General features: G+C 49.0%; 4 protein-coding genes across 4 annotated transcripts; 3 read left to right on the forward strand and 1 right to left on the reverse strand.

The window, feature by feature from the left end:
* Positions 1 to 746: 746 nt before the first annotated feature.
* Positions 747 to 1661, forward strand: ABOM_005048 (uncharacterized protein; the record flags this gene model as incomplete). The annotated part of the gene is made up of 4 exons (XM_022532177.1): positions 747 to 985; positions 1061 to 1369; positions 1427 to 1504; positions 1568 to 1661. The coding sequence occupies 4 exons, from the start codon at positions 747 to 749 to the stop codon at positions 1659 to 1661; spliced, it is 720 nt and encodes a 239-aa protein (XP_022390535.1).
* A 1819-nt stretch (positions 1662 to 3480) lies between these two features.
* ABOM_005049 (alpha/beta hydrolase) lies at positions 3481 to 4470 on the forward strand (the record flags this gene model as incomplete). The annotated part of the gene is made up of 2 exons (XM_022532178.1): positions 3481 to 4054; positions 4115 to 4470. The coding sequence occupies 2 exons, from the start codon at positions 3481 to 3483 to the stop codon at positions 4468 to 4470; spliced, it is 930 nt and encodes a 309-aa protein (XP_022390536.1).
* Positions 4471 to 5111: 641 nt separating this feature from the next.
* On the forward strand, positions 5112 to 6889 carry ABOM_005050 (putative DNA repair protein (Rad57); the record flags this gene model as incomplete). The annotated part of the gene is made up of 2 exons (XM_022532179.1): positions 5112 to 5506; positions 5572 to 6889. The coding sequence occupies 2 exons, from the start codon at positions 5112 to 5114 to the stop codon at positions 6887 to 6889; spliced, it is 1713 nt and encodes a 570-aa protein (XP_022390587.1).
* Positions 6890 to 7674: 785 nt separating this feature from the next.
* Positions 7675 to 9219, reverse strand: ABOM_005051 (oleate delta-12 desaturase odeA; the record flags this gene model as incomplete). The annotated part of the gene is made up of 2 exons (XM_022532180.1): positions 7675 to 8081; positions 8142 to 9219. 2 exons carry the CDS (start codon positions 9217 to 9219, stop codon positions 7675 to 7677), a joined length of 1485 nt encoding a protein of 494 aa, XP_022390586.1.
* Between the last annotated feature and the right edge of the window lie 2692 nt (positions 9220 to 11911).

Raw genomic sequence — 11911 nt, forward strand, 5'->3', positions numbered from 1 at the left:
CCCACTTCCCCTTTATTTTTGGATGAGGTTCCTGCTTGAAAAACATTGTTTGATCGTATGTTGTGAGAAAGGCGTATTTGAGCTTTCTGCCGCGTATTCATTCAGCGATTTGGCCTAGATGTAATGCAGGATTAGCATACGTAGGGACCTGGTAGGCAGATATTGAGAGACCCACCAAGGCACCTTCTATATGAGATATTGTGCGGTGGTAAGCTACTCGCTTTGCACCTTTATTAGAGTAGGAGCTGATGAGGCCTCAAGCCTGCTACATGTATCTATCGACCTTATATATATGGATTGAGATACTGTAAATCTTCTTATATTTGGTGAATAATCATCTGCCCCGCAGCTCTAACAATAGTACGGTACATATGCCATTCGAAGTGATGTTCCAGGGAAGCATTTCGTGAAATTCAAGTGATAGGCGCCCGCCAATCAGGCCAAAGAAATTGAATGGAACAATGGCCTCCAATGATTTTCCATGGTGCTAGTACTAGTATCTGGGTGGCATTGAAGCAATGCAAGCGCCTTTGGAGCAAGGCATCTAGGGTCCTGGCATCACACGTGGCGTCTGTGCGCAGACGCCAGACATGCTAACATGGCACCCGTTCCTGGCTATATCAAACAGTGGATCCAGACTCCGCAACTCTCAACACAGCGAGCGCCAAAGTTGATTATCCTCTGGTACCCTGCGTAGGGCAGTGCTCACTTTTATCATCCGTTCATTTTATGACTATCCAGTCATTATGGCGGGGCCACCGCCTTCAGGCATTACATGGCTCGATGACGACAAATGGATAGGACGCGAGATAACGTTTGATGAACCCATTCCATCAAAATGGAGGACTGTTCGAAAAATTCATGAACGCGAGATCGTGCACACCGAATGGGAAGGGAAAGAGTTGGACTTCAGGGCTGAAGGACGTGGTGTTTTCCTTTGCACCAATGGCGACGGTAAAGAGGCCGTAGTCAAAGTTCGGTTCCAGTAGGTTCTTTTCGTATCTCTATGCACTTGTGTTTTACTCTTTACTTGGTATACCGCGTCTAACACCTGACATAGAATCCCGTACATGGGAACATATTCTAGCTCCTCTGAAGAGAGAGCAAAACAAGCCAGACACAATATGGACGAAAAGACTCTGTTTGAAATTGATGCTCTACGATGTCTAACGCAAGCAGGCTGTTCATCAAGCCCAGCTTTGCTAGGCTGGACGCGCGAAACCCAAGGCAATACCGACTGGGTCCCCGGGGGATATCTCGAATATATCCTAATGGAGCGGGTGCCAGGGGTCAGACCGCCCGCTTATTGGCACCCAATGGATCAAGAGGAGAGGGATTGGCTTTTAAAAGCATTCAAGGAGGCATATATGTGAGTTTTTTGGTGGTCCTACTTGCTTGTAGAGTGGTATCTGATACAGTTTTGCAGTGAGTGTATGGCTTGTGGCAGAGTACATTTGGACGAGGGAGAACGAAACCTCATTTGGGACAATAGAGCCGGGAAGTGGTAAGTATACAGTCTTCTCCATTATGTAATCCGTGCAGCTTGCTTATGGTGTCTATTCATTAGCTATATTGTTGATTGGGAAGATGCGTTGGAGACTACTCCTAAGGATTCCTGGCACGATAGGAAGTACAAGCTCTATCTCCTGAAATGGGACTGACGCTGGAATAAAGCCTGATCGGCGCTTTAACAGCTTGACTCTGGCCTGGGATCTCTTATGTTTATCCTTGCTCCAGTGATGCATGAGGTTTTAGAGGATCATATAGTACTCTTACTCAACCAATGCATCTAACTTTTAGACGGCTATCGAGTATTATACTATTTGTAGAGACGAGCGCTTGAATGGTTCATGACCCATAAAGGCAAAGATACTGCCTGGTCAAACTTATTGAGAAGACCACGCATCATCAGGATTTGCCGTCTGCTAAGACCTGAATAAAAGTAAGTATGAACTTCGAAAAGAGCAAGGATACTACTTCTCTCCTGCCGCACTAGACTCTTCTTTACCCATAAGTTTGAAACCTCCCACGCTAGCATGTTAACCCCCATCTTTGTTCATTGATCTTGTCCGACTCGCCATTTGATATACAATATATACAAGTATTTTCTATCCTTCCTACTGATTCCCATACCCGCGCTTCGGTTTCACGACATGAATGCATGACGATCATCGATTCACCCGAGTCATTTGACGACCTTCCTTCGTTAATAGTGTCAAGTGGCTTGTCCTTGGAAGACTCTGACGGATGATCGACTCCAGACTTCAACTGCCCGTGTTGCTGATACAATGACTTTCCAGAGTCCAACTGAATATATGCTTCTCAGCTATGCTAACAAAAACTCCATTTTATCTGCTCATGGTACCTTAGCTACATGTCACTTTGAGAGGCCTGTAGGCATCGGACACTGAGAGAAGAGCTTACCATACTGAACCAAAACGTATTTCCTGACATGCTCTTGGCCGGTACCGGCTTCTTGGACTGCATCAGACCGAGGGCTACTCAAGGAATAATAAACGTTATCGGAATAATCCTACGTCACTACCAAACTGCAACTGGTGAGTTTAAGATTTCGCATATTTGAGGATAGCGATGACCTCGTGCGTGGAATGCTAGTGTCTTAGGTACGGTCGTGAAGAATGTTAACCCCCCGATCCCCCCTATACAGCGGGGAAACTCTTCTACATCGATGAACGACCGATTTCTTGATACCGAGGGGTAAAATAACAACTACTACGAATAGCCATGGATAGATCCTGGCTATCTACGTCCCTAGCGTTCGTAATTTGTCTTAGAGCTTGTGTGTTCTGCTCAATTGAGATCCTTGGTCAAAGGTTTCCCAGATGGCCTTCTATGAAGCATAGTGACGGAATGGCCAGTCGGGGGGGCTTCAAACTGACCACTGACGCGCTTGTACCTTTTTGCGAATGTATTTATGTATTAGTTAGTCATCTTAAAAATATTTAGGCAGAGAACAGGCTGATTGAAGTGCCTTGTGTTGGCTCCTTACCCGTGAAAAGGATTTTGAGCAAAAACATGTTCCAACTGACCATCAGTACCACCTCGCTGGTCTGCCTAAAGTGGTTCGGACAAGTCCTAACAATTGGGGGGGGGGGCAAAGATATGGAGTATATCGTCTGGGGACAGTACCCGACTCGCAGGTCGGACGAATATTACGCCGCAAGGTTGGTTAAGTAGGTATTGCTTGCGAGGTCCTCGCCCCACACGACTCGCAAGATCCATTCTAGCCGCAGCTGGTGAACGGTTAGAAACTTAAATCACCACTAGTGGCCTTGCTGATACATTGTTCCCAAGAATTTTGGAGACGGTCTAATGTATCATTTTCCTAGCTGGAGCCGAGGTGATGATATAGTGATCAACCGAGCGAGCGCTCAAGATCCTGGACAGACAATGTAAAAGTCGCCGTCTCCCTTCTAGAAAGGGGAGAAGGGGGAAGGCAAAAATATTCCAACACTAAATATGGCCACCGCAGGGATTGAACGTCGTGTGGATATCAAAATTGCTTCATCCTCAGAGGATCTTATGTGTGGATGGCTTTACTCGTCTCAGACGTTCACCGCATCGAACCCCGGGCCAGCCATCGTCTTAGCCCACGGCCTGGGTGGAACGAAAGAACTAAAGCTCGACGTATATGCCGACAGGTTCAATCAGATGGGATACACATGTGTCGTCTTCGACTATCGTTGCACCGGTGGATCTGAGGGTCTGCCCAGAGGTCTGATTGACTGGCATCAGCAGCAAGAAGACTGGAAATCTGCCATCAAGTATGCACGTCAGCTGGAGAATGTCGATCCGAACCAAGTCGGCCTTTTTGGAACATCGTTCAGTGGGGGACATGTCATCCAGCTAGCCGCTACTGATAAGAAGCTCAAATCAGTCATCTCCCAATGTCCCTTTACTTCTGGCTGGCAAAGTACTCTTTGTACAGGGATTGCAGCCGCTCCGAAGCTGGTAGGGCTTGGTCTGTTGGACGTTCTGTTTGGCTCAGACGAAAAGCCAATAACTGTACCGCTGACCGGAAAGCCAGGTGAGGGTAAGTGAAGACCGCTTATCCTCGGACAAATGAAACTAAAGAAGCTAAAACCTACTATAGCGGCTCTGATGAATGCTGCAGACGTGCTCAGTACCTTTCCAAAACTTATCCCAGAAGGTCATCCGTTCCAGGACAGAGTCCCTGCTCGTCTGGCTTTAAAGATTTCCCTCCTGAGACCTGGCTCTTATGCATCCAAGGTTGAATGTCCAATCTTTTTTGGTATATGTGGCCCAGACACAGTTGCACCTGCAGGCACAACCTTGGCATATGCGAAAACAGCACCCAAAGGAGTGATCAAGTGGTATGATGTAGGTCATTTTGAAATCTACTATGGTCAAGCATTCGAACAAGCTATACAAGACTATAAGCAGTTCCTCCAAGAATGTTTGCCAATTAAGCGTCAGGGAGACGCATAGCCGAACCAGCCATACCTTGGCAGGGAACATTTTATGGGCGTACGAGTGAAAATGATATTAGCTGGTTCATATTATTGATGTGGATTACCGTGACTGATATAGTACTATCCTCATTTCCAGTAATCTGGTCTATCATACATGGGACTTGGAGTTCCTAGTGATTGTGTTGGTCTTGACACGATGCCTGAGGCAGAGTTATTGTTATAGGCCTCTAGACGGAGGGCCCTAGAAAAGATAGCAGTGTATTATAATCTCTGCATCGAAGGACCTGGTTTTCTGATGATCTGATACACTTTGTATTTATTCTTTAACCTTTCATTGCTTTCTCAGAGCCGACGGAAGAGGGGGTTCTTAGGGCTAATGTACGACGGACGACGTGGGCGACGGAGGAGGGGTAGATTGTAGATGGACTTATTGCTAGCTCTCTCTCAGTTATCCAAATCCTGAACCGATGAAGAAATGTACACCATCCAGATAAATGGCTGTATTGGATTTACGTTGTATAATTGGTATGATATTCTCTTGGTCACTGAGGATCTATAATGGCCTCCCCTGATTGGCCAGTCGGCTCCAGCACACGTCTTCCCGCGTCTTTTCCACTTGGATGACAATCTCGAGTTATCGACTTGACCTCCACGCATATGGATCTTTTATCAGTCCTCCCGGACTTCCATACAAAACCGTATGCGCATATACTTCCGCCTTTGGAGAGAAGCAAGATAACCACGGTTGATCTCATCACTCTCGATACGCTTGAGATCGCGAAACGCGCCCACGTGCCTCCAGCCGATGTTCGTCGGTTGTGCGCCAGCGTCATCCAGGCGCTCCATCATGATATCGGATTCGAAGATATCAATCAGCCCGCGTCTGCCGAGCCGAGCTCCAGTGTCAATGATGACCTGCCGATTACCCTGGGACCCACGACAAAGCTAGACCTGTCGCAATGGAGCGCGATCAGCACTCTCGACACCGCATTAGATGAGCTGTTGGGCGGCGGGGTACCAACTAGCTATGTGACGGAGGTGACTGGCGAGAGGTACGTGCGTGCATCTACATGGGCGATAGCTTCGGGACTTGGACTAACCAGTCTCGCATCGTCAGTGGGAGTGGTAAGACACAATTTCTCCTCACTCTATTGCTGGCCGTCCAGCTTCCTTCACCCCACGGCCTGGGGAAGAATGCCGTCTACATCTCTACAGAGGCTCCCTTGTCGACGCCACGGCTCTCCCAGCTCATTGGTTCGCACCCGTACCTCTCGACCCTGCCTCGTGATCGTGCCCCGACGCTCGAGAATGTCCTATCCATCAATGCCATGGACCTCGAGTCTCAAGACCACATACTCAACTACCAACTCCCCGTCGCGATTCAACGCTACAACGTCGGACTCGTCGTCATCGATTCTATCACCTCCAACTACCGAGCGGAGCATACCGCTCACAATATCCTAGGCCTCTCGACTCGGTCGGGAGAACTCACCAAGCTGGGACAAATGCTACGCAATCTTGCGGTACAGGAGGACATCGCAATTGTGGTCGCGAACCAAGTCTCCGATCGATTCGATGCCATGGACGGTCCTCCAGGATTCCCAAGGATAGGAGGTGGTGTACCAGGAAACGGATCCCCTTCTACTCAACCACAACAACTCCCATCCGCCCGCGAGCCAGGCACTGCGTCCCCCTTACCAAGGGTTCGGGCAACCGAGTCCGGCAACGTCGAATTATTCCAGCATAATGCTATGCCCCCATCTTCTCCCTCTCCCTTCCCATCTTCACCGTATGCCGCCGAAGAAGACCCGCAACAGCAGCCTTTCGACGGCTCATACCTGGTGGGAAACCCGGTGCGCAGTGAGATCCTCAGCCTGCTGCATCAACAGCGGTTCTTTACCGGATGGGGCGACTCGCCGCAGTCATTGGCCCCAAGTTCATACCCAGGTTTCCAGAGACCGTCGCAGAAGACACCCGCCCTTGGTCTGGTCTGGTCGACGCAGATCGCGTGCAGAATAGCTTTAAAGAAAGAGCGGCAAACAGCCATAGATCCTCTTCTGCCAGAGAGTAACCCTGTCCCATCAACAGCCAAACTACACCCGGAACCGGAGGCACCTGATTCCCCCGGCGAGCGAGAAAAGCCCCAGTCAGATCCCCCAGCAGAGACTGTAGTCGAGGAGAAAGACACGGAAGCCGAAGCTAGTTCCGAGACTGTTTCTGTTTCTGTTCCTGTCCCTGCTCCTGCCTCTGAGAACAAACCGAGTAGCGCACAGCTATCACCACCCTCACCTCAGCCACCACCTGAGCGTCCTGTCCGGCGTACTATGAAACTCGTGTTTGCGCCCTGGGCCGCAGGGTCGGTCAACGAGCAAAACCAAACCCAAGACGAAGTCAGCTTTACGATCTGGAAAGGTGGATTGAAGAGCTGTGAATAGAGTTATGCTTCCTGCTCCTTTCTCCTATATACCCTCATTATGCCACCCTTCCCCTTGGTCTTACACTCTGTAAGGTGTAATTTGAGGCACGGAGTGGAGTAAAGAAACGGAATACAGTACAGTACATATAAAGCTCAAGCTTTTAGTATGTTTCTGCCTAGGTCACTGCAGAAAGTAGGCTATGGGTCTGGTTTTTAGTGCCTTCTTCGGCGGGTCGCGGAAGCTAAAATTCCCCGCAGTTCCAGAAATCTTAAACCGTTGCTTTTCCTCTCACTCTTATTTTCAGTTCTTCAACATCCTTGCTTACGCTTTACACTAGCCGGATCCATATCCAGAGATTCACTGCAGAGAGATTCGATAAAAGGTCTAGATGTTTAGGTCTATGGGCAGAAATTGACCCAGCAGCTTGTAACGGGTTGTCGTGTCTCAACCGTGAGGATGGAAATGAACTTTTTGTTCGACTGAGGTCTTGGATGAGAAACCAAAGGCTCTTTCGCTGGAAAAATGACCAAAAAAGTATTTGCCGTGAAGGATAACAGAGATGGTCTAGGTTGAACATACACCCAAAAAAAACTGACGCCCCAGATTAATCGCAATTAAAGCAAAAGCTCAAACATGTGTTTCACCCAGATCTCATGCCCCATATACGCCTTCAGGTTGATCGATTAACTCGCAGTTGCTCTATGACGTGACGTGATGAGTGTCCAAATAGTGGCCACTCGATCCTGCGAGCACCACACAGGAAATTTCAAAATAAAATCGTTCTATATCGACAAACACATAATCTATTTAGAAAGCTTGGCCGGAGGAACTCCGACACCGTTGGTATTACGGTAGAAGAGCACACCTTCGCTCTCGCCCTTGGCACCCTCGGTCGGCTCGACCCAGTGGCAGACACGGGCGCTGGTCCAGAGAGCCTTGAAGAATCCAGTCCAGCCAGTGTGGGCCTCCGTGCGGTAGTGCGAGCCCATGACCTTCTTGATGGCCTCACTGGCCTCGTCGGCGTGGTAGAAGGGGATGGTGCTGACGTAGTGGTGAAGGACGTGAGTCTCAATGATACCGTGCAAGATGTTACGACCGACGAATCCGAAGTCACGGTCAATGGTGGCAGCGGCTCCACGGGCGAAATTCCACACCTCGGGCTGGTAGTGGGGAAGAGTAGGGTCGGTATGCTGGAGGTAAGTGATGGCAACTGTTGGCAATTGTTAGCACATATCTCGCTAGGTCATGGAAGTTTCGAGAAAAGTCTTACCCAGCCAGTGGTTCACCCAGAGGTAAGGAATTCCATACCACACCAGGAGGTTGAGCCAGCCATAGGTGGAACCAATGTAATAGAGAACGGATCCGGTGATGGCGAGACCCAAGTCACTCAGGGCAATGAGCTTAGCATCCTTGGCCTCGTACAGAGGGCTGCTAGGGTTGAAGTGGTTGACACCACCGAAGTAGCCGTTACGCTTTCCCTTTCCACGACCCTCGGGCTGGCGCTCGTGGTTGTTGTGACCGGTAACGTTGGTGATAAGGTACATGGGCCATCCGAAGAGCTGCTGGAGAATGAGGTTCATGACAGTGGCGATAGGAGTCTCCTCCATCAACTCGTTCAACTCGTGAATGGTCTTGCCGACGCGGGAAGCATACTCGTTGCGGGTCTTGGGGACGAACACCATATCACGGGCGATGTTACCCGTGGCCTTGTGGTGCTTGCCGTGGGAGATCTTCCAGGAGAAATACGGCACCAGCAGGGCGGAGTGGCAGATCCAGCCAACAGTGTCGTTCAGAACCTTGGAGGGGGAGAAAGCCTGGTGACCGCACTCGTGGGCCAAAACCCAGACACCAGTAGCGATCAGGCCCTGGACGATGGTGTAGATGGTCCACAAAGCAACGCGAGCCGGGAAAGAGGGAACGGTCTCGGGGGTGACATAGTTGTGGAAGACATAGAAGATGGATCCCAACATGGCTACATCACGGAAGACATAGTACAAGCTGGTGAGAGCTTTCCGCTCGTAGCAGTGAGCAGGAATAGCGTCACGGATCTGCTTGATGGTGTAGTCCGGGATCTTGAACTCATTTCCATACGTGTCCAACATCTTGTCCTTGTTCTCGGACTCGGACGCGAGCGACGAAAGGGAAGTCGAGGACGGCGAATGACGAGGGCTGTCAAACGGAGATACCGACACGCTGGGGACGGAGGAATCCGTGCCCGGGTTGCGGTTCAGTGCCATGCGCTTGGGGATAGCTGTGGAAGACATTGTATTGTGGTTGACGTCTGGAGTATCCAACGAGGGGTCCCGAGGTTGCGTTCTCTGGTGGTTCTTTGTCAGTACATCGTGCATTGTACATGTCAACCAATGGAGGGAAGGGATGGTGGATGTGCTTCTGCAGACAAAAGCTATGCTGTGGACATACCAATGGCTCACTCCAAAGGGGTCGGAGGTTACACGATCGCAAAGGATCCTGAAGGATGAGAGCTCCCTGGCAGCTGATATAGGGACGAGTGGGTATGGGGTGATGTTCAGCACCACTCCGGAATTGCCCTGGCCGGGATTGAGGAGGGGAGGGTAAGGTATTAGACGAGCTGAAGAAAGCTGAACGGAGGCAACAAAAAGAAGAGAAGGAAAAAAAAAAACAAGTTCCAGGTTAAGAATCAGCTGAAGGACATCGGCCCGGGGAAAAGGCGTGGGAAGGGAAGGAAAGGAAGGAAGGCCGCCCCAAGCAAAGAAAAAAAAAATACAGACCAATGGCGATTAATTGGAAAAAATCCAAATGGGCCAAAAAGGAAAGAAAAAAAAATCACCATAAGGTAAGGCACCCGAGTGGAAAGGAACCAAACATTGTTCTGGATGGCGGTCCCTTTCCATCTGGTAATTCTCGTCCTTTGGGGAGATCGACGGCGTATGGAGCCGTGCAGGAGAGGGTAATTTTGTGTACCGTTGGGGTTCCATGATTGGCCAGGACTCCTGGATTTTGTTACCCGTCGTGGTATTTGGCAATTCTGATCTAAAGTTTGCTGACAGCAATCCCGCCTTCAATTCGCCTCCAGTCGCCTGAGCCTGTACGACCAAGACTCGATCGACTGGCAATTAGCCTGTTTCCTGACATCCTCCCCTCTGTTACTCACGCTGCCGAGGGTCAGGCACATCAGGTGCATGGTTCAGCTACGGCTAACTTCTCGTCGTGCATGCATATGAACGCGAGTTCCCACCCGCCATGACGAATGGCCGCTCAGGACGCCTATATCGTCCAAATGTTTGCTGGGCAGGGCTGGCTGAGAGGATCTCTCATCATTTCTACTAGTCAACTGGCCTGTCACTCCAACATTTGCAATCGTCCATCGAGGACTGGTCGTGAGAAAAGTCACCCCAAGCATAGATCAGTATCTGCTTATCGGTAGCGATAACATGGCTTCGGCGGCATGTGGCGTTCAGTCTTTCCGGATTGAAAAATACGTGGTAAGGGTATTCTCATTACGCACGATTGCCAGGGACACCAAAGAAGCTGGGGAGCGCTTACCGCCTTCTCCTGCCTGCATACCATCGGATCCACTCCGCCTGCAATCACTCTTGGCTTCTCAACAATCCTCGTCCGATCATCAGTCCACTCGTCTTGCTGGTGTTCGTTTCCAGTCAAATTAACCTTTTAGAGTTACTAACGCAGGCAAGTCGAGACGCTGTCATCCCGAGGTATCATGTGCAATGGGCAATTGGCCCCTCGCTGATTGGCATCGCCGTCCATGGCCGGTGGAGGTCGGAGATGATTCGGATCTTAGGTCGTCGACAGATGTGGAGGTCCAGATGGATCTCATTACCTACCTTATTCCATCATGACTCGCCTCACATGCGCCATGAGTCCATTGGGATGGGATTCATGTCGAAGAGCATACTCCGTAGAGGCGACAGTTGCCATCATGACCACATCGATCTCGAACGTTAAAGCCTCGCCCTCTCCATTGAAGAGTAAGTAAGCCGCCATGTGACGAACTCAATCCCCCTCGATAAAAGCCAAATCGAGAATCCCCAAACTCTCCCAGAAGTCAATATAAGGCAAGTGTAGCATGTCAACTCTGTTTCATGTTTCATCCCCAACTAGATGAAAGTCCATATCATTATATACTCCTCCAACGTGGAACCATGCACTCACCAACACATGTACACCTACCGTACCCGTGGAAGCAAGAGGCCCTGCCACCCCTCAAGACACCTAGGCCCAAAGCACACACCCACAAAGTACACACACCTACATACATACATACACACATACATATACCATCCACCCTCCAACACCCAAAACAAATTAACCAAAGACAATATCAAACAAAAAGCATCAAAACAAGCAAGATAAGCTCTCAGAATGACAATGCCACTGATCAACTGTAGATAGAGCATCTCTGATTGGCAGGGTCGATCTGATCCTGGTGATGGAACTAGTCCGTACCGGGTAGGTAGTAGTTGACAACAACTTCTTACAACTTTTTTCTCTCTCTTCTACATGTGATTCTTACCCCCCTCGTCTCTTCTATTTCTTTTACTTTCATATAGCGGAGTTAATTTATTATGTCTTTCTTCGGTATTATTCTTAGGATAGGGACACTTTAACAAACGACCAAACAAATAGATAGGATAATTTAACAAGAAAGAAAAAAAAGAGTGTAAAAATAAAATGCCTACAAAAATAAATACAAAACAAAACCAAAGAACACAAAAAAAAAAAGAACAACTCAAAAGAACACAAAAAACCCTCCCCGAGTAGAAAATCGATGTGGCTAGTAAACTGTAAGGATCATCACTGTTCTGTTGGGGGAGACGCCAATTTTTGTTGAGGTTGGATCGGGTGGGGCTCTGAAAGGATTGTCGGTCCGCGCTAGAATGTCTTGAGAAGTCAGCGGAGGGAAATTTAGTCGCTGGCCACTGGATGAACCACTGTTTTTGGGTTTGCGGTATTTTGAATTTGCCTTTTCTTTTCATTTCATTTATTTTCTTTTCTTTTTTTTTTTTCAAGTTGACTTTGTGGTATGGGACTAGACCTTTT

Source organism: Aspergillus bombycis (genome assembly GCF_001792695.1).
Source record: "Aspergillus bombycis strain NRRL26010 chromosome Unknown contig00028, whole genome shotgun sequence".
NCBI lineage: Eukaryota > Fungi > Ascomycota > Eurotiomycetes > Eurotiales > Aspergillaceae > Aspergillus > Aspergillus bombycis.